We start from the raw sequence: 23,409 nt of genomic DNA, 5'->3' as shown, positions 1-23,409 counted from the left end.
AATACTTCTCTTTCTTTAAAGGAGGGAGACATTCTTCAAAGAAAGAGAAGTATTAGAACAAGAGGACGTGTTCTGACACTGGGGGGTGGTAGGTTCAGGGGACATTTGAGGAAAAATTACTTCACAGAAAGGGTAGTGGACAAGTGGAATAGCCTCCATCAGAGGTGGTAGAGGCTAAGACAGTAGAGCAATTTAAACATGCATGGGATAGACATAAGTAAGGATCAATAAGGGTTGAGGTAACAATATGTTTAAAAATGGGGCAGACTAGATGGGCCAAGTGGTTCTTATCTACCGTCAAATTCTATGTTTCACCTTAGTACCTCTGTCTTTACCCTCCCTGTAACTCCCCCACAGTGTCCCTATCCCCACCCACCTTGTAACTCCCCCACAGTGTCTCTGCACTCACCCTCCCTGTAACTCCCCCTCAGTGTCTCTGCATTCACCCTCCCTGTAACTCCCCCTCAGTGTCCCTATCCCCACCCACCTTGTAACTCCCCCTCAGTGTCTCTATCCCCACCCTCCCTGTAACTCCCCCTCAGTGTCCCTGCCCTCACCCTCCCTGTAACTCCCCCACAGTGTCTCTATCCCCACCCACCTTGTAACTCCCCCTCAGTGTCCCTGCCCTCACCCTCCCTGTAACTCCCCCACAGCGTCTCTATCCCACCCTCCCTGTAACTCCCCCTCAGTGTCTCTGCATTCACCCTCCCTGTAACTCCCCCACAGTGTCTCTATCCCCACCCTCCCTGTAACTCCCCCACAGTGTCTCTGCATTCACCCTCCCTGTAACTCCCCCACAGCGTCTCTATCCCACCCTCCCTGTAACTCCCCCTCAGTGTCTCTGCATTCACCCTCCCTGTAACTCCCCCACAGTGTCTCTATCCCCACCCTCCCTGTAACTCCCCCACAGTGTCTCTGCATTCACCCTCCCTGTAACTCCCCCTCAGTGTCTCTGCATTCACCCTCCCTGTAACTTCACCTCAGTGTCCCTATCCTCACCCTCCTTGTAACTCCCCCTCAGTGTCTCTGCATTCACCCTCCCTGTAACTTCACCTCAGTGTCCCTATCCTCACCCTCCCTGTAACTCCCCCTCAGTGTCTCTGCACTCACCCTCCCTGTAACTCCCCCACAGTGTCCCTATCCCCACCCACCTTGTAACTCCCCCACAGTGTCTCTGCACTCACCCTCCCTGTAACTCCCCCTCAGTGTCTCTGCATTCACCCTCCCTGTAACTCCCCCTCAGTGTCCCTATCCCCACCCACCTTGTAACTCCCCCACAGTGTCTCTATCCCCACCCTCCCTGTAACTCCCCCTCAGTGTCCCTGCCCTCACCCTCCCTGTAACTCCCCCACAGTGTCTCTATCCCCACCCACCTTGTAACTCCCCCTCAGTGTCCCTGCCCTCACCCTCCCTGTAACTCCCCCACAGCGTCTCTATCCCACCCTCCCTGTAACTCCCCCTCAGTGTCTCTGCATTCACCCTCCCTGTAACTCCCCCACAGTGTCTCTATCCCCACCCTCCCTGTAACTCCCCCACAGTGTCTCTGCATTCACCCTCCCTGTAACTCCCCCTCAGTGTCTCTGCATTCACCCTCCCTGTAACTTCACCTCAGTGTCCCTATCCTCACCCTCCTTGTAACTCCCCCACAGTGTCTCTATCCCCACCCACCTTGTAACTCCCCCTCAGTGTCCCTGCCCTCACCCTCCCTGTAACTCCCCCTCAGTGTCTCTGCACTCACCCTCCCTGTAACTCCCCCTCAGCGTCTCTATCCCACCCTCCCTGTAACTCCCCCTCAGTGTCTCTGCATTCACCCTCCCTGTAACTCCCCCTCAGTGTCTCTGCATTCACCCTCCCTGTAACTTCACCTCAGCGTCCCTATCCCCACCCTCCTTGTAACTCCCCCACAGTGTCTCTATCCCCACCCTCCCTGTAACTCCCCCACAGTGTCTCTGCACTCACCCTCCCTGTAACTCCCCCACAGTGTCTCTATCCCCACCCTCCCTGTAACTCCCCCACAGTGTCTCTGCACTCACCCTCCCTGTAACTCCCCCTCAGTGTCCCTATCCTCACCCTCCCTGTAACTCCCCCTCAGTGTCTCTGCCCTCACCCTTAATATAACTTCACCTCAGCGTCCCTATCCCCACCCTCCCTGTAACTCCCCCACAGTGTCCCTATCCCCACCCTCCTTGTAACTCCCCCTCAGTGTCTCTGCACTCACCCTTAATATAACTTCACCTCAGCGTCCCTATCCCCACCCTCCTTGTAACTCCCCCTCAGTGTCTCTGCACTCACCCTCCCTGTAACTCCCCCACAGTGTCTCTATCCTCACCCTCCCTGTAACTCCCCCACAGTGTCTCTGCACTCACCCTTAATATAACTTCACCTCAGCGTCCCTACCCTCACCCTCCTCGTAACTTCACCTCAGTGTCTCTGCACTCACCCTCCTTGTAACTCCCCCTCAGTGTCTCTGCACTCACCCTTAATATAACTTCACCTCAGTGTCTCTGCACTCACCTTCCTTGTAACTCCCCCACAGTGTCCCTGCCCTCACCCTCCTTGTAACTCCCCCACAGTGTCCCTGCCCTCACCCTCCCTGTAACTCCCCCTCAGTGTCCCTACCCTCACCCTCCTCGTAACTTCACCTCAGTGCTTTGCCTTCACCCTCCTTGTAACTCCACTTCAGTTTCTATTCCCTGAAGAGTGACGAATTGGGGATGTCATGAAAACACGCCCCTCCCGGTCAGCCACGCCTCCTTTCCGGGAGCGTGCGCACCTTCGGCGTGCACAGGAAGACTCTGCCTGTTCCCTGCCCTACCCCCAGTCTGGCATGAACACTAATAGGAATAACATTAGAAATCTTTGCTGCCTAAATAATGATCACAGAACACAGTTCCAAACTTCCAAGTTAACATAAGTTCTAGTAATGTGTTGGAACTGGGACCACCAATTATCAAATGTCTAATTTCGTCTATGCCCTCCCCCTATCATGGTACCCCCCTGTCATTTTTTTCTGGATCCACCCCTGCCTGTCGGATATTATCTGTATGATATAAGCACCTGTCGGATGTTATCTGTATGATATAAGCCCCTCCCAGATATTATCTGTATGATATAAGCACCTCCCGGATATTATCTGTATGATATAAGCACCTCCCGGATATTATCTGTATGATATAAGCACCTCCCGGATATTATCTGTATGATATAAGCACCTCCCGGATATTATCTGTATGATATAAGCACCTCCCGGATATTATCTGTATGATATAAGCACCTCCCGGATATTATCTGTATGATATAAGCACCTCCCGGATATTATCTGTATGATATAAGCACCTCCCGGATATTATCTGTATGATATAAGCACCTCCCGGATATTATCTGTATGATATAAGCACCTCCCGGATATTATCTGTATGATATAAGCACCTCCCGGATATTATCTGTATGATATAAGCACCTCCCGGATATTATCTGTATGATATAAGCACCTCCCGGATATTATCTGTATGATATAAGTACCTCCCGGATATTATCTGTATGATATAAGCACCTCCCGGATATTATCTGTATGATATAAGCACCTCCCGGATATTATCTGTATGATATAAGCACCTCCCGGATATTATCTGTATGATATAAGCACCTCCCGGATATTATCTGTATGATATAAGCACCTCCCGGATATTATCTGTATGATATAAGCACCTCCCGGATATTATCTGTATGATATAAGCACCTCCCGGATATTATCTGTATGATATAAGCACCTCCCGGATATTATCTGTATGATATAAGCACCTCCCGGATATTACCTTTATAAGATAAGTGCTGGAAATATGTGAGTACATGTGCAGCAGTGTCGGACTGGGAAATAAAGGGTCCACCTAGAAGGGGCCGTTCTTAAGGGGTGTGGTCATCCACCAGAGGGGGTGTGGCCAGACACCACAGCTGCTTGGCTACCCATTAGGCAAATATTGGTGTAGTTTCTATGGGCTCTATTTACTACAATCCGCATTTGTAATGCAGATTGTAGTGTGATATTACCGACTGAATTCGCATTGCGAATTCAGGCTATATCACAGGGATTTACTACAAATCCCTTGCAGGGACAGAGCTTGCGATAATATCTGTCCCTGCGAATCCCCTCTGGAGCCTTATCACGGTATTTTCGCAAAAAATACCGTGATTAAGTGCCCGCGCATGCGCCGACCGCCGCTGCTACCCCCCCACCGGTGCTAAGCCCCGCCCTCGGTGCTAAGCCCCGCCCCCACGATCGCGGACCCCCCACGACCCCCCCTCCCCCCCGTGACCCTACCCTCCCTTACTTACACTTACCTGTATGCTCCAGGCCTCTGGTCAGGTGATCTCCCATACTGCACTGGTGCCCGATCACCTGATGACCGGGCAGCAGTGCATAATGGGAGACCAGCTGAACGGAGGGGAGTCATCACTGGAGGCCCGATCACCGGTCCCTGGAGTCAGGTAAGTAATTTTATTTTTTACAATTTTTATTTTTTATTTTTACAGTAATCAGCTTGCGGTCTGTTTAGACCACATAGCTGATTACAGGGACCGACTCTCGGCTCTGCTCTCCCCGTTAGAGCAGGGCAGGAGGCCGGTAACCGGGGGAGACCCTGGATAATGCCACCTCCAGGTGGCGTTATTATCACAGGGCTTTCCCCGATATTTTTTTCACATTTATTTTTAGTAACTATGGTCGGATCACATTTCCCATTACAGTTATGGGAAATGCGATCTGCTTTACTAAAAATAAGTGATACTTAGGGGTTGGAGTAGAATTTTACGAATTCTACTCCAATTGCCCTGTAATAACTATAGGTGATACTAAAATAATGTGAAAAGGGTGTGAAAACACAAAACAGCCTTTTTCACTTTATTTTAGTAAAAATAATGTTAATAAATAGAGCCCTATAAAAGGAAACCAAGAACCGATGTGTGTGAGTGGTCCTGCTCCACAAGGTAACTGGGTCCCTAATAGAGTAACGATGTGTAATTAAGTGCACAGTCTGGAACATGGGCCCTCATTCAGAGCCGTTCGCTATTTGCGGTCGTTCGTTTAAAAACAAGGGGTGGCTATTCAAATGATCCGTACGCACATTGTAGTCTGTTCACACCTCTAAGTCTGAACGAGCGAGCAAAACATACGCTCGTTTATTTGTTAAAAACGCCCCCTGGCCGCTCGCATCCTACGTCATGTCCGCTATTTATTAGATTAATCGAGTACATCGACCAGCGTATGAACTGCTCGCTATTCTTGTGGTTGGTGTTTGCTACCACAAATTTGCGAGCAGTTCTGGCTATAAAATAACACAGTGACGTGAACAATGACGCTGCTGTTTTAAATATACACACCCATAAAACGCCCGTTTTGACCTTTAAGCACGCCTGCGTTCGGATCTCCACTCCCCATTTTCAAGCACCTTCCCCTGTTACCACCCACATACGCCTCATTCTGTCATTCAAAATAGCAGGCACTCGCTATATTGCGTACCAACGATTTTTGACCGCACTGACTGGTTCGCGCATGCGTACTAAAAACCGTACGCATGCGCAGATGTGCAAATATCGCTCGGAACGAGCGTACTGCCGCTAACGAGCGGCTCTGAATGAGGGCCCTGATCCCTAGAGGATGGGGTGGGCCCTCAGGATTTCCCCTGTACCCCTGTGGACCAGTGTGTCCCTGATGTCAGGTGGTATGGCAGAGTTATGCCCAGTTGCTTACACATTCGCACTAACACTTTCATTAATACAGAAGTACAGTAGCAGTGATACTGTGATACAGAACGTGGGGACAGATGATTTTTGAACCAGCTGTCCATGTACTGGAGCAATGCTGAGTTGCTCTGGTGTTTTAGCAGTGAATTGAATACTAAGGGAAAAATTTACTAAAAATAGTGTTTGGCAAAATTCCGTGATAAAGGTGCGATTTTACAAATGGGGATTTTACTATTGGTGGAATCGCATGTCGAACATGACTTTGCAAACTAAATCGCGTCAAAGCACCATCGAAGCAAACATCGTCAAAATAACATTTATTTGGTACCAATGCAAATCACGAAAGACTCGCACCAAAATCGCACCTCAATTCACAAAATCAATATGCTTGTTTTAAAAATCGTGTTGACATGTGTAAATCATTTCAATTAGCCCCAACTCAAACAGGATGCTTATAAAAGCCCACAAATGCAGCTGCAGCGCTCTCTATCTGCTGACATGCAAGGCTGAGGCAGGATACTCAGGGCCTGATTCAGCAAGGGAGGCAAGCGAGAGAACGCACGCTGCGAGCCGATGTTTGCGATCGCATTGCACGTGTGCGAACAGGTTGCAGAGTACGGTAAGGGCTCTCTCAGAGTACACAGGGAGCCCGCAGAGACCTCCGATGTTGATTGATGGGATGTGCCGTTTGTGGGTGGTGACAGGGGGGTGGTCGGCCGAATGCAGGCGTGCCTGTGCGTTCGCACGCCGTTACAGGGGCGTGCATAAATTTATCTCAGTGGTGCCGCACGCTGCCGGGCGCCTCTCTGCGTGCACTAATCTCTGAAGTCCTGCGGCAGGGTCAGGTCTACCCTTAGCTTTTACGCAGCTTCGATGGCACTCGATGTTTCCGATGTTTGCGCTGTCAATCACGGCAAAGGTGGGCGACTTTATGTTTTGCTGGGTGTCTGCTTCTTGTGCTGCGGTCTCCGTGCTTATGCATTGATTAGCATAGTCTCGCAGCGGCCGGGTGCGTGCGTCTGCTAGCGTGCGTTCCTTGCTGAATCAGGTCCTCAGTTGCCTGTGCACAGGACCTTATATCATGTGGTCTGCACCAGCTGACTGAAAGGGCCCAGGAGCAATTTTGACCCATTCGGATTATGTTAGCGATTTGCTCCGATTTGCTCCGATTTCACATGGTAATTTGATGGGGGGGGTGCAAGTTTCGTCTTATTACACATTTGCAAATTCATTTGCGAAACACACCCTAACAGACTGATCTCGCACACGCCATAACACGACTAGTTACACCATTGAATGGCAAAACGCAAGCTAGCACGATTCGTTGTAAATGTGCATTTTGCCTCGAAAACCATTTCGGCGATAAGATGTGAGAATGGATCGCATCCCAAAATGATTCTTAGTAAATTTCCCCCTAAGGGTTGGATTCAGATGTGGACGCAATGCCTATAATTATTAGGCAGCTGAGCTATTATCGGCTGACTGCAGACGTATCACGATCGCACGCACCAAGATACCTTAGTAATGCTGCTCGCAGGGAGGATTTCCTGTCAAAGTGATTGACATCCAGGGAATGCTTGGGAGCGGTCACGGGGCGTAGGGGGAAATGCGGGCGGATCGTGGCCATTTTTAGGGCGTCTCTCACCATAATGCTGCGACCCCGTAATCAGAAAGCTTGGGGCAGGTGTCTCCGTTCCCTTGGCCTTTCTGCGTGACCATAGGATCTCTCAGATGGTCGATTATCGGAGGATCTGTGACCACAGCTGAGTATTTGCAATGTATGCACTTGCTGGGATCTGCAAAGTCATTATTGGGAGTCTCAATACATTTCCAGGCGGCTGTAGCATTAGCGTATTTTTGCACAGTAGCTGCGTACTAGATTGCAGCAGAGAATACATTAACTTATCTGAATCAGGCCCTAGGTTAGAGCGGCAGTGCTTACTGAAAAGACCCCTTTAGTACCTGCCGTATGAGTGATATAAGCACCTGCCAGATAGTATCTGTGTGATATAAGCACCTGCCGGATATTATCAGAGTGATATAAGCACCAGCCGGATATTATCTGAGTGATATAAGTACGTGCCGGATATTATCTGAGTAATATAAGTACCTGCGGGATATTATCTGTGTAATATAAATACCTGCCGGATAGTATCTGTGTGATATAAGCACCTGCCGAATATTATCAGAGTGATAGATAATATCCGGCACGTACTTATATCACTCTGATAATATTCGGCAGGTGCTTATATCACACAGATACTATCCGGCAGGTATTTATATTACTCAGATAATATCCGGCACGTACTTATGAGTAATATAAGTACCTGCCAGATATTATCTGTGTAATTGTCTGTGTAATATAAGCACCTGCCAGATATTGTCTGTGTAATATAAGCACCTGCCAGATATTATCTGTGTGATATAAGCACCTGCCGGATATTATCTGTGTGATATAAGCACCTGCCGATAGTATCTGTGTGATATAAGCACCTGCCAGATATTATCTGTGTGATATAAGCACCTGCCGGATATTATCTGTGTGATATAAGCACCTGCCGATAGTATCTGTGTGATATAAGCACCTGCCAGATATTGTCTGTGTAATATAAGCACCTGCCAGATATTATCTGTGTGATATAAGCACCTCCCGGATATTATCTGTGTGATATAAGCACCTGCCAGATATTATCTGTGTGATATAAGCACCTGCTGGATATTATCTGTATGATATAAGTAGATGCCGGATATTATCTGTGTGATATAAGCACCTGCTGGATATATTCTGTATGATATAAGCACCTCCCGGATATTATCTGTGTGATATAAGCACCTGCTGGATATTATCTGTATGATATAAGCACCTGTCGGATATTATCTGTGTGATATAAGCACCTGCCGGATAGTATCTGTGTGATATAAGCACCTGCCGGATATTATCTGTGTGATATAAGCACCTGCCGGATTTATCTGTGTGATATAAGCACCTCCCGGATAGTATCTGTGTGATATAAGCACCTGCCGGATAGTATCTGTGTGATACAAGCACCTGCCGGATAGTATCTGTGTGATACAAGCACCTGCCGGATAGTATCTGTGTGATACAAGCACCTGCCGGATATTATCTGTGTGATACAAGCACCTGCCGGATATTATCTGTGTGATACAAGTACCTCCCGGATAGTATCTGTGTGATACAAGCACCTGCCGGATAGTATCTGTGTGATATAAGCACCTGCCGGATAGTATCTGTGTGATATAAGCACCTGCCGGATAGTATCTGTGTGATATAAGCACCTGCCGGATAGTATCTGTGTGATATAAGCACCTGCCGGATATTATCTGTGTGATATAAGCACCTGCCGGATATTATCTGTGTGATATAAGCACCTGCTGGATATTATCTGTGTGATATAAGTACCTGCCAGATATTATCTGTGTAATTGTCTGTGTAATATAAGCACCTGCCAGATATTGTCTGTGTAATATAAGCACCTGCCAGATATTATCTGTGTGATATAAGCACCTGCCGGATATTATCTGTGTGATATAAGCACCTGCCGATAGTATCTGTGTGATATAAGCACCTCCCGGATATTATCTGTGTGATATAAGCACCTGCCAGATATTATCTGTGTGATGTAAGCACCTGCTGGATATTATCTGTATGATATAAGTAGATGCCGGATATTATCTGTGTGATATAAGCACCTGCTGGATATATTCTGTATGATATAAGCACCTCCCGGATATTATCTGTGTGATATAAGCACCTGCTGGATATTATCTGTATGATATAAGCACCTGTCGGATATTATCTGTGTGATATAAGCACCTGCCGGATAGTATCTGTGTGATATAAGCACCTGCCGGATATTATCTGTGTGATATAAGCACCTGCCGGATTTATCTGTGTGATATAAGCACCTCCCGGATAGTATCTGTGTGATATAAGCACCTGCCGGATAGTATCTGTGTGATATAAGCACCTGCCGGATAGTATCTGTGTGATATAAGCACCTGCCGGATATTATCTGTGTGATATAAGTACCTGCCGGATATTATCTGTATGATATAAGCACCTGTCGGATATTATCTGTGTGATATAAGCATCTGCTGGATATTATCTGTGTGATATAAGCACCTGTCGGATATTATCTGTATGATATAAGCACCTGTCGGATATTATCTGTGTGATATAAGCATCTGCCGGATATTATCTGTGTGATATAAGTACCTGCCGGATATTATCTGTGTGATATAAGTACCTGCCGGATATTATCTGTATGATATAAGCACCTGTCGGATATTATCTGTGTGATATAAGCATCTGCTGGATATTATCTGTATGATATAAGCACCTGTCGGATATTATCTGTGTGATATAAGCATCTGCCGGATATTATCTGTGTGATATAAGCACCTGCCGGATAGTATCTGTGTAATATAAGCACCTGCCGGATATTATCTGTGTGATATAAGCACCTGCCGGATAGTATCTGTGTGATATAAGCACCTGCCGGATATTATCTGTGTGATATAAGCACCTGCCGGATATTATCTGTGTGATATAAGCACCTGCCGGATATTATCTGTGTGATATAAGCACCTGCCGGATATTATCTGTGTAATATAAGCAACTGCTGGATATTATCTGTGTGATATAAGTACCTGCCGGATAGTATCTGTGTGATATAAGTACCTGCCGGATATTATCTGTGTGATATAAGCACCTGCCGATAGTATCTGTGTGATATAAGCACCTGACGATAGTATCTGTGTGATATAAGCACCTCCCGGATATTATCTGTGTGATATAAGCACCTGCCGGATATTATCTGTGTGATATAAGTACCTGCCGGATATTATCTGTGTGATATAAGCACCTGCCGATAGTATCTGTGGATATAAGTAGATGCCGGATATTATCTGTGTGATATAAGTAGATGCCGGATATTATCTGTGTGATATAAGCACCTGCCGATAGTATCTGTGTGATATAAGTACCTGCCGGATATTATCTGTGTGATATAATCACCTGCCGGATATTATCTGTGTGATATAAGTACCTGCCGGATATTATCTGTGTGATATAAGTACCTGCCGGATATTATCTGTGTGATATAAGTATCTGCCGGATATTGGCCCTCATTCAGAGCCACTCGCTAGCAGCAGTACGCTCGTTCCGAGCGATGTTCGCACATCTGCGCATGCGTACGGTTTTTAGTACGCATGCGCGAACCAGTCAGTGCGGCCGAAAATCGTTGGTACGCAATATAGCGAGGGCCTGCTATTTTGAGTGACAGAATGAGGCATATGTGGGTGGTAACAGGGGAAGGTGCTTGAAAACGGGGAGTGGAGATCCGAACGCAGGCGTGCTTAAAGGTCAAAACGGGCGTTTTAAGGGAGTGCATAATTAATACAGCAGCGTCATTGACCACGTCACTTGGTTTTTTTTAACTCAGAACTGCTCGCAAAATAGCGGTTGAAAACACCAACCACAAGAATAGCGAGCAGTTCATACGCTGTACGATGTACTCGATTAATCTAATAAATAGCGGACATGACGTATGGTGCGTGTGGCCAGGGGGCGTTTTTATCAAAAAAACGAGCGTATGTTTTGCTCGCTCTTTCAGACTTAGAGGTGGGAACAGACTGCAATTTGCGAACGGATCATTTGAATAGCCACCCCTTGTTTTTGAACGAACGACCACAAATAGCGAACGGCTCTGAATCAGGCCCATTATCTGTATGATATAAGCACCTGTCGGATATTATCTGTGTGATATAAGCACCTGCCGGATAGTATCTGTGTGATATAAGCACCTGCCGGATATTATCTGTGTGATATAAGTACCTGCCGGATAGTATCTGTGTGATATAAGTACCTGTCGGATATTGTCTGTGTGATATAAGTACCTGCCGGATAGTATCTGTGTGATATAAGTACCTGTCGGATATTGTCTGTGTGATATAAGTACCTGCCGGATATTATCTGTATGATATAAGCACCTGTCGGATATTATCTGTGTGATATAAGCATCTGCTGGATATTATCTGTGTGATATAAGCACCTGCCGGATATTATCTGTGTGATATAAGCACCTGCCGGATAGTATCTGTGTGATATAAGCACCTGCCGGATAGTATCTGTGTGATATAAGCACCTGCCGGATATTGTCTGTGTGATATAAGCACCTGCCGGATATTGTCTGTGTGATATAAGCACCTGCCGGATATTATCTGTGTGATATAAGCACCATCCGGATATTATCTGTGTGATATAAGCACCTGCCGGATGTTATCTGTGTGATATAAGCACCATCCGGATATTATCTGTGTGATATAAGCACCTGCCGGATATTATCTGTGTGATATAAGCACCTGCCGGATATTATCTGTGTGATATAAGCACCTAAGAGTTTTGCAAAGACCAGAACTCCTGCACCAAGCTATTAGTAGATGTAAATAGCACCAGGGGAATATTGTCTATAATATCCAGCTTATAGGGTAAAGTTTCATGCCTATAAGTGAGTAATTGGTGCCACCACTGATTCTATTATATATGCAAAGTTCCAGAAGAGAGAAAGAAGGGAATCAGGGCCTGATTCAGCACAGATCGCGAGGCTGCGTTCGCACGTACCTGGCCGCAGCGAAAATATGCTAATGAATGCATTTGCACTGCCGTCGCAGCACAAGTCGTAGACGCCCAGCACTACATAATGCCGCCCCCTTACCCTCTACTCACATCCGAACTAATGCGCAAGCAAGTATGCAAAATCATCGGTAACATTGAGTAACATCGGAGCTGCACGCACACTTGTGGTTGACATGACCCTGCCGCAGAAGTTGTTACATTTCATGCACGCAGTGAGTGCTCAGGCTGCGCATGGGTTCGCTGTGAATAATTTATGCACGCCCCTGCAACAGAAATTCGAACGCACTGACACGCCTGCATTCGCACGACCACCCACCATCACCACCCACATACTGCACTTCCTGTCAATCACGGAGTGATGGGTCTGCGTACTGCCTGCGTTCGCATTCCCTATCGCAGCGCCTGGTTCGGGCACGTGCACTGCATCTTATACGCAGAATGCAAACATCGTCCGTCTGCGTGCGAACACAGCATTGCGATCCAACCTGAATCAGGACCTCAGTTTCAGTTGGGTGCACTCATATTCCCAAAACACATTTATAATTCTATTTAAAATCATTTCTTTATTCGATATGCATTATAAACAGGTATCTTAATTCCCATGTGATAATGAAAATGCTGATGATTGCTTAATATTCCAGGTATTTAAATCAGTAATATCAGTAAAAGGAATAACATGAGAAGTCTATTTTAAGTGAGAATGTGGAGTAACAGTGTTGCATAATAATGAATTTATAATAACTAGTGATGAGCGGGTTCGGATTCCAGAGATCCGAACCCACCAGAATTTAGCAGAACCGAGTCAGATCCAAGCAGGCTCAGAGTTTCCCGCCAGACTCGGATCTCGATACCGAGGAAAACGATAGAGTCTGAAATCTCGCGGTTCACGAGCTTTCGTCTCTATGATCAATGTAGTATATAAGGGACCACGCGACGGTCGCCATTTCACTCCGGCTGTGGAGACTGAACAGGGAGGGTGGGTAGTGTAGGGCTGGGAGAGGTGCTGGTGCTGTCTGCTGTGTCCTGGGCTGGTGACTGCTGATCCATTCTGGGCTGGTGTTTTTCATGTCTGCTGTGTCCATCTGGGCTGGTGCAGAACTGCAGATACATCTGGGCTGGTGCTGTGTCCATCTGGGCTGGTGCAGAACTGCAGATACATCTGGGCTGGTGCAGAACTGCAGATACATCTGGGCTGGGGCTGTGTCCATCTGGGCCCAAGTTCTGGACTAAAAAAAAATATATAGTAAAAAAAAAATCAATCAAAGTGTCTTTTATATGTTTGTGTGTGTGTGTGTGTGTGTGTGTTAGGCTGAACCGCAGTACCGCACAAGATCCAGCCAGCAACCGAAGTTGCAACCTAGTGCTGCCCGACTCCAGGCGTCACCAATCTGTGCTCTGGGCCCAAGTTCTGGAGCCGAAAAAAAAAAAATAGTGTCTTTTGTATATTTTTTTTCTGTGTGCGCACGACTGCACGTGTGTGAGTTTTGTAACCGCACCTTGGCTACACTATTGGTGCTTGTGACACTGCTTCAAGACTGCAGAAAATATGGAGGGCTGTCACATGACAGGAGAGCAAGGCCAAGAACCACATGTTGTAGCTGCTGCCAGCAGTCATCACGATGATGCAAGGCCGTCAACTTCCTTGTCCTCTATGAAGGCCCATGCCTTCAATCCTCAAGGGTATCCCAACCATCATCTTTGCACAGTCCTCAACTCTATTAATAATTATATCAATCAGTTTTGAGCCAGCAAGCTGGATGCAACCTTTTGGCCCTTTAACTAGATGAAGAAAATCAATATTGTGAGCTGTGAGGTAACCAAAATTGACTGGAAACGAGTGGAAATAAATGTTATTGAGGTTATTATTACTGTAAGAACAAAAAAGGCCCATTTTATGCGATTTTATCGTTTTTTTTTTTATTTTTAAGAAAAAAATCCAGATCCAAAACCAAAACACAAAAACAAAACACCAAGGAAAAAAATCCAAAACCAGATTCAGATCAAAAACCAGGGGAGATCCAGATCCAAAACCAAAACCTAAACACGAGGGTCGGCGCACATCTCTAATAATAACAGATACTGCTAGTTCTATTGGTATAAGAACAATACACTGGAAATACGGGGCCTGATTCAGACCTGGTAGCAAGGTTGCGTTCGCACACAGCCGGCCGATGTTTGCAATCTGTGCAGGCGTATAAGACGCAGTGCGCGTATGCGAACCAGTCGCTGTGATCGGGAAGCGCAAGCATGAGTGACAGGACGTGCCATTTGCGGGTGGTGACAAAGGGAGGTCTATGGTAACGGGGGTGTGGTAGTGCAAACGCAGGCGCGTCTGTGCGTTTAAACGCCATTTCAGGCGAGTACATAATTAAGATGCATCGTCAGCATACACGTCACATGGCTAAAATAAGCACAGCAGCACTCACAGTGCTTGCGGTACGGTATGCGTATGGGTCCAATATCAGCCGATGTTACCGATTGTTTAATACACTTCCTAGAGATGACGTATGTTACTAAGGGCAAGTGGGCATCTTATGTCAGGCTAGTAGGCGTCTAATTTCATACCGCAATCGCACGGCAAAACATAGTGGGCGTGCTAATGTCTTGCTTGCGATAGCGGGATTTGCATACTTTGAATGTGGACGGGTGCGTGCGAACGCAGCCTTCCGACCTCGTCTGAATCGGGCACACAGTACCATCCACTAAAAAAAGAGAGATATGACTCTATGAACATAGCGACAATAGCCCCAGTATTATACTCTCACATCCTGATCATTACACCCAAAACACGGAGGCTCTAAACAAAAATTATCACCTGCTTGTATAACCCTGTTACCTATAGATAGAACCCTGCCTGCATATATAACCCTGTTACCTATAGATAGAACCCTGCCTGCATATATAACCCTGCTACCTATAGATAGAACCCTGCCTGCATATATAACCCTGTTACCTATAGGTAGAACCCTGCCTGCATGTATAACCCTGCTACCTATAGATAGAACCCTGCCTGCATATATAACCCTGCTACCTATAGATAGAACCCTGCCTGCATGCATAACCCTGCTACCTATAGATAGAACCCTGCCTGCATATATAACCCTGCTACCTATAGATAGAACCCTGCCTGCATGTATAACCCTGCTACCTATAGATAGAACCCTGCCTGCATGTATAACCCTGCTACCTATAGATAGAACCCTGCCTGCATGTATAACCCTGTTACCTATAGATAGAACCCTGCCAGCATGTATATCCCTGTTACCTATAGATAGAACCCTGCCGGCATATATATCCCTGCTACCTATAGATAGAACCCTGCCTGCATGTATAACCCTGCTACCTATAGATAGAACCCTGCCTGCATGTATAACCCTGCTACCTATAGATAGAACCCTGCCTGCATGCATAACCCTGCTACCTATAGATAGAACCCTGCCTGCATGTATAACCCTGTTACCTATAGATAGAACCCGGCCTGCTTGTATAACCCTGTTACCTATAGATAGAACCCTGCCGGCATATATAACCCTGCTACCTATAGATACCCTGCCTAGCTAATGTGATCATAGGATCCGGTTTATTATTCATGATCACAGTAACAGCATAACATTCCACAACTACAGTGATAAGATCCATATATAACCAAGAGGGAAGTAGCTCAGTGAATGAGGGATTAGCATTTGTGACCCTCCCAAGCAAGAGCAGAACAACCGGGCTCTGATTTACACAGACTACACAGCGTGTGCGTCACATACATCTGATGTCGCTGGAAACTCCTTATCAGTGCTATAAATGATAAGTACCTGAGCAGTACAGATCTCTGTGGCTATAGGAAAAGACCTTTCATTTAATTAACACTGTGCTGACCAAAACTTAAGGACGAGTATTGACAGAGGATATCACTGACAATATCTATTAAAGGAATGACAAGAGAAGTCTATATTAAGTGTGAATGTGGAGTAACAGGGTGTCGCATAATAATGAATTTATAATAACATACTCCTGGTTCTATTGGTATAAGAACAATGTCAGTTTTGGCAGGGCCGAAACTAGGATTTTTGTCACCAGGGGCAAGACAGTAATTTGGCGCCCCCCATGTAATTCCCCCTGCAGTAGTGCCCATATTGTAATGCCCCCATAGTAATGTCCATATGTTAATACCCCCATAGTAATGCCCCTGTAGTGCCCACCATACAGTAATGCCCCTGTAGGGCCCATGCTCCCATATTAATGCCCCTGTAGTGCCCATGCTTTCATATTAATGCCCCTGTAGTGCCCATGCTTTCATAGTAATGCCCTTGTAGTGCCCATGCTCTCATAGTAATGCCCCTGTATTGCCCATGCCCCCATAGTAATATCCCTGTAGTGCCCTTACAGTAATGCCCCTGTAGTGCTCATGCCCCCACAGTAATGCCCCTGTGGTAATGCCCCTGTAGTGCCCATGCCCCAATAGTAATGCCCCTGTAGTGCTCATGCCCCATTAGTAATGCCCCTTATTGCCTATGCCCCCATAGTAATGCCCCTGTGGTAATGCCCCTGCCCCCATAATAATGCCCCTGTAGTGCAGCTTATTATAAAAAAAAAAAATACTTACCTTGAACCCCGCTCCTGCATCCAGCATCGCGTCCGGTCCGCCGGCTGCTCCTTGGAACTATGGGGGAGATGTCATGACGTCTCTCCCATAGTGCCCGTGGGGAGAGCTGGAAGCTGGAGTTCGGGAGAGAACTCCTGCCTCCGGCTCCGGCTACACCGCGTTGCTGCAGAGAAGGAGCAGGGCGCCCGCTGGTAATAAATATTACCAGCGGACGTCCGGCTTGGAGCCTCTCTGCAGCGCCGGGCTGGAGGTCACTGGCACCAGGTACAGCGGCTCACCCGGTGCACGTGCACCTCCAGCCCCCCCCCTAGTTGCGGCCCTGGTTTTGGGGTGATTTCTTGCAAAATGTGTTTAATAAATATGCCCCGAAGGGAGATTAATAAAGTAGAGAAGTATGTGTTACCCACGTGGCTTGTACTAGAACTGAAACACATGCGACAATCACAGACCCATCTTGCCAACCAAAGAGGGGTCCTCTTCAAAGCCCCCAATCCCGTTACACCATTAGTCATACCCCATGGTGGTACCTCCAGTTACCCAGTGTGTGACCTGCACTCATGCCACTACATGGCCATTACATGGATAGTTCCTTCCTTTAGGGGTGTTGCACCCAGTCATTTACCTAATGTTGCTTTACCTATTTCTCATTTGCAGCTCAGGACGCGATGGCTGGTACAGGTTTTGGGATCAGTTCTGATCTTATAAGCCTTGAGGTGATCTCTTCCGAGGTTCCCGACCTGACGCTCATTGATCTCCCTGGAATTGCAAGAGTGGCAGTTGGTGACCAGCCAAAGGACATTGGAGACCAGGTGAGATGTGAGACCTTTAGTGAATTAGCTGCCACTGGGCCTGATTCAGGGATGGAAGCGGAACACATCGCAGCTGCTTCTTTGGCTGCAGTAGCGATGTGTAAGAATGCTAACGCTGCAAGAGGCGCCTGAAGGGAAAAAAAGCACCCATCGGGTTTACATACATCTCTAAATCAGGCCCCTGACTGCACTCTGTCTAACACTTGGCTACTATATTACTTGTTTAAATGACTGTTCTAAGGGTTGTACGACTTCTGCAGTCACCAGTCTTATAGTTGTGTCATATAATTAAATCCCTGTTTGTAATTCCTAAATCACAGAGGACGCATCTGTTCATTTTTAATGTGCACAGATGGTATAAAGTCGAAAACAATCTGACGAGCAGGGGTCTATTAAGTGAGGAGGGGGCCAGTGTGCAGTCTCTGTCCAGGCCCCCTCCTCTCTAGCTGGTGGCACAAGCATGGGATTGTGCCAGAGTCTACTGCCCATACTTAGGTCTCCGGGAAGATGGCTACTGCACCATTTTCCCGGAGACCAGCGCAAAACACATGCGCAGATGGGTTTGTGCAGCGCTGCCATTGCCGCCACGGAGAGTTATACAAAACATGGGTGTGCGGCATCGGCCCATGCACCCGTTATAGATGCGGCACAGTGATCAAGGGCCTGTTTCAGCGATGGGCGCTAATGCATACTTGCCGACATTGTGGCTGCCCCCTCAGGCTCCCCCCTTGACTTGTCATTGGGGGTGTGACCGCGCGATCGCGTCATCATGGCCCCGCCCCGCTGCACAATGTTGAGATTACCGGCATGGTGAATCAGGGAGTCCATGATGACGTAATTCAGCGTAAATAGCGTCATCGTTCCCCCTTCCCCCCGCTGTGGGGGTATGTGCAGGGGTGTGGCGGGGTCCAGGGGGAACACAGCCGGCAGGGAGACTTGCCCACTTTTCTGGGAGGTCAGGAGCGCCAACTGATTTTCAAACCTACCAACAGGTGACGGTATCCTACCCTTGTTGGGATGCTGGAGTCGGGCTTGTTACCGCCGGGATCGCGAGCGCCGGCAGCCCGTACACATCCCGTGTCAATCAGCCTCTCCCTCTGTGTCAATCAGCCTCCCCCTCCCTCTCTCCAGGGAAGAAAGCAGCCTCCATATGTTTCTATATATGGGAATGAGGTGAGAGGTGATATAAGCGTATGGTGGCTGAGCACAATTCCTTTTGAATGCTGTGAGTAGACGTTTCCCACCTGCCTGCCCCTTCCTTGACGGTTTTCTATGTGTGGAGTGAATTTATTCATGGGTGGAACAGCATCATCATCAACTAGACATGGGCAGAGTGATTCACTCTACTGGGTTGAGCCACATGGCTCAGCTCAGTGGAGTGTCTCGAGAAAGTGTCTCGGGAAAAGACTCTTTGACTGAGCATTGGCCGGGTGAGTCGCTGATAGTTCCGCCCCTCGCAGCCCCGCACTGCTGCTGACGGATTAATCTGCACTGACTCTGCCGAGTCATCGCACTCACCGGGACCCAGCTCTAGCGGCGCGACTCTGAGTGAGTCACAGCTCCGCCGCCCCACAGCCCTGCACTGCTAACTCCCGACTCGAGTGAGTGAAGGCAGGCACACTGGCAGGATCACATGAATGATGACTCTCCCGGGTCCCAACTCCTGGAGCTTCCGCAGACTACAGTAATAACACACATTTACACACTGTAACCTCTGGCTCCCTCTGACTATGTAACTGTGGGAGGCTAGAGAGGTGGGTGGGTGTCTCGACTCCCCAACCTTTGAGTGACTCGAATCGTTCGAACATCTAAATGATTGGAGTCACTGTGTGGAGACACTCACTCACTAGCCATCTCTATCAGCAACAGCAGCAGATACACACGTGATGTACACGGTAGCTGTGAGGATAACCCAGCAAGTGGGAGATATACAGTACTTGGGCTGCGCCACGTGTCATGTGATGACTGGATAGCGCAGCTGACGGGGGAATGTTTTTGTCGCCACCTTATTTTGAGATTTCAATTTCCAATTAATTTTTAATAAATTGTGACAAATGTTTTCGCCAAACACAAGTCTCCGTGTCTTTATGTCTTATTTATGTATCATGTAATATTTAGGGGCATATTTATCAAGGTCATTTTTTTAAAGAAATCTCCCCAAAATAGCCATTTTCGCTTTTGGGGGGGATACCCACAAATATTGAGCATCCCCTGGATGCATGAAGGGGATTCTGCTATATACATCCAGGAGATATCGGCTGTGTATATAACAATGCCGGGATTCTGCTCTTTACCTGTATTATGTTATGTTTACAGATTAAAAGGCTCATCACAGAGTACATTGGGAAGCAGGAGACCATCTGCCTGGTTGTGGTCCCCTGTAATGTTGACATCGCTACAACGGAAGCTCTGGAGATGGCTCGTCTGGTGGATCCTGGCGGAGAGAGAACTGTGGGTGAGTTCAAAGGTCATCTTTTAAAGGGGCTCACGTAAGAGTAAGACGTAAATGTGTCATTTGTCTAAAATAAGTGTTATCTAACTGTGCAGGTGTATAAAATAAAGTATGTATACGCCCGTATACATATTTGGGCTCATCTTACACTCGGAGATGGGAACTGTGGAGGACAGGGGGTGTGAAAGTGTTGGTCAACAACAAGGGTCAACAAGAAGGTGGGAGGGGTGTAAAATGTACACAGGACAGGCAGAAGGATGATTGACGCCCACCAGTTGGACACATGTTCAGCTTTTGGATAGTGTATGTGATTGTGTTTCCTACCGTGTTCCCTGTAGCCCAATACTCCTGAACATACAGCCGGCATATATCTGTGTGATACGTGCAGGCTACATGTGTGGTTTTTTTATTAAAAAGTGTAAACTTAAGAAAGACACACTGCTCAGGAGGGGATCTATTTTAAACCTCCATTTTTAACCGATTTTGCTTAGATTACACCCGTACAGAGCCGGCCCTAGCCCATTTGGTGCCCTAGGCAAAATTTTTACTGTTGTCCCCTAACAACTACCCATACGGAACTGAACAGCCCTACAGGAAAAAAACAGGTGGCCCTCCTTATGGCCATGGGCCTAGTGCACGCCTACTTTATTCAATAGTGACCTGGGCCTAGTACCCAGATCACTTACACCTAATAGGGTATAATTCCCTCTAGGGCCTAATGCCCCCTATGTAGCCCGGGCCTTGCACCCGCCTATACGCCCACAGGCCTATAGCCCGACAATGCCCCCACGGGCCTAGTGCCCGACAACCCTGGTGGTCTAGGGAGGGGGTATATGGTAGGCCTCATGGAGGGCCTACCTGCTCTGTTGGAAGAGGCTGCAGGGGGGAGCTTCGTTGGCTCTTTTACTTTCCACCCTACGCAGTCCTCTCCGCCTGTCTTCCTTCTTGATCGCGGCGTCTTCTGGCCTCTTCCTCCTATTGGCTGCTGGCCCGCGAGCTGGGTTTGGCACGTGGCCAGAGCCAAACACCCGCCATGGCTGACGCTGTACCAAGGCTACCGGGTGACGGGCTATAGTAAGCCCGCACCCGGAGCCAAGTCCTGCCCGACGATTGACCGGCGCCAAGTCCTACCCGCCGCCTATGCTTCCCAGGTGCTGGGAGCAGAAATAGCATCCCAGCACCGGACACTGATGTGTCGATGCTGGGATCAGCAACTTGATCCCAGCACGGCTTTCCACGCGGCAGCGACAGCAGCAGGGCAGGGGGGAGGGGCATGCAGCACCAGTGGGGGGGGGGAACTGCGGCAGAGCCCTGGAATGCCCCTAAGCATTCTAGTTGCCCCTAGGCATTTGCTTATTATGCCTATGCCTAGGGCCGGCTCTGCACCCGTTATTATAATAACGATTCGTGGTAAATTCCCATGTCGTAGTCCTGTCTATGGAAAGTACTGCCGTGTTTAGACGATGGTGTTTTATTTTCTATTTGTGTTTACATATGCATTTTAACGTTGGGTTCGTCCCGTGTTCCCCTCCGAAAATACGGAAAACACTCCCGTGTTTGCCATAGTAAATCTCTGTGTTTGAAAGAATAGCAAAATACGCTATTTTGGAAAGGGATCTAGGAGTCACTATTTCAGGTGACTTCGTACTTGCCGACTATCTGGCTGCCCCTTCCGGGAGGGAGCAGCCAGATCGGCTTGAATGGGGGGGCGTGGCCAGCAAACGGGGGCGGGGGAGGCCAGACGACAAGAGTTTGCGGGCGGAGCGGGGGCGGAGCCAAGCTGTGCCATTGCTTTGTCCCAACGCTATTGTAGTTGCCCATTGCAGACATCGTCTGCAATTAAATTGACCCCTTTCATTTTTATAGGTAAAAACAACAGTTGTTTATATTTAATTTGTATCTGGTTTTCGTGTTGGTATGTAATAATATTTTATATTCAGTATGTGACTTACGCATTTATTAATAACTTTCCAGGCTCTATTATCTTTTGTGTATATGACCTGTCATTACATTACTATATTCTGTACACATAGAGTAATGCTGCTTCTGCACTTCTTACTAACACCAAACCACTTGTCTATGCTGTAACTATTGTGGGGTGTAAGTATACACACTTGTTACTGCAGATGTGCGTGGATCCCCGTATTTTTTAAGCAGTCGCCCACCAATGATCCCAGGTGTTTCAGGATACGGCCACACCCCCTGAAACATATAAGGTGACATTTTCATGCCTGGCAACACTCCTCAGTAATGGGCCCTAACAGAGATCCCAGGGGCCCTGCCTACAGGCACCTACTGTATAACGTGAAGGCTAGCTGATGCATACTCCGAAGCACTGGGAGAGCACATTCATATAAGGCTGATAATAGGTGCATTGCAGTTACAGGAGTTTACACTTGATCTAAGGCACCTGGCACAGGGATTTCCTCAGCGATCTCTTTATCCTCATTATTCAATTTAGTCCCTTGTTTCCCGTTGCAGGAATTCTGACTAAACCTGACTTAATTGACAAAGGCACAGAGGAGACGATTGTCAATGTGCTAAATAATAACGCTGTCCGCCTAAAGAAAGGCTACATGATTGTGAGGTGCCGAGGCCAGCAGGAGATCCAGGACAGGATCTCGCTGAAGGAGGCCATTGAGAAGGAGAAGGCTTTCTTTGAAGAGCACGAATATTTCTCGTGAGTGTTTCTTTATTATTTCTCTGGGGTTTTTCTTGCTCTCAGTAAGGATCATTAGGAGAAAACAGGGGAAAACAGTGTTTTATCCTCATTTATTCATTAAATTATTGATGAGAATGAGGGTGAGCGGGCTTAGGGGCCCATTCATCAAAACATCATTATCACTTGTGATATTTATGGTATGAACTCGCTGCGAGTACAAACACCATTTAGGAGGCATTCATCATGCCTCCTGCCCTAAACTATCACTTCTGAAATACTGCTGTTACTACAAAGTCAGTCTTTTGGAAGTGAGAGACTTTTCTCCTGCTCCGCCGGTCTTCCTTTAGTTTTCTCTGCCTGTCTTCAAGCTGTGCATGTGCGGCTTGAAGACAGACTGCGAAGAGACTAGCAGCAGCATGCGAAAAGAGAACCTCCTTCCCTTCCCCTGCCTATCTGCCCGTATGCCCGCCCGCTCACCAATTCTGATGGTGT

At 47.4% G+C, this 23,409-nt stretch overlaps 1 protein-coding gene across 1 annotated transcript in view; it reads left to right on the top strand.

The window, feature by feature from the left end:
• Window positions 1-23,409, top strand: part of LOC148443410 (interferon-induced GTP-binding protein Mx3-like) — a 94,197-nt gene that overhangs the window by 30,396 nt on the left and 40,392 nt on the right. The window contains exons 4-6 of the mRNA XM_088462867.1: window positions 17,649-17,803; window positions 20,120-20,258; window positions 22,737-22,935. Coding sequence (XP_088318993.1) covers window positions 17,649-17,803; window positions 20,120-20,258; window positions 22,737-22,935 — 493 coding nt within the window. The remainder of the gene's footprint in view (window positions 1-17,648; window positions 17,804-20,119; window positions 20,259-22,736; window positions 22,936-23,409) is intronic.

This window comes from Taudactylus pleione, unplaced genomic scaffold, assembly GCF_031769625.1.
Source record: "Taudactylus pleione unplaced genomic scaffold, aTauple2 ptg001279l, whole genome shotgun sequence".
NCBI classification, from domain to species: Eukaryota; Metazoa; Chordata; class Amphibia; order Anura; family Myobatrachidae; genus Taudactylus; species Taudactylus pleione.
The sequence above is the reverse complement of the archived record's forward strand: the minus strand, read 5'-3'. Positions and strand labels throughout refer to the sequence as shown.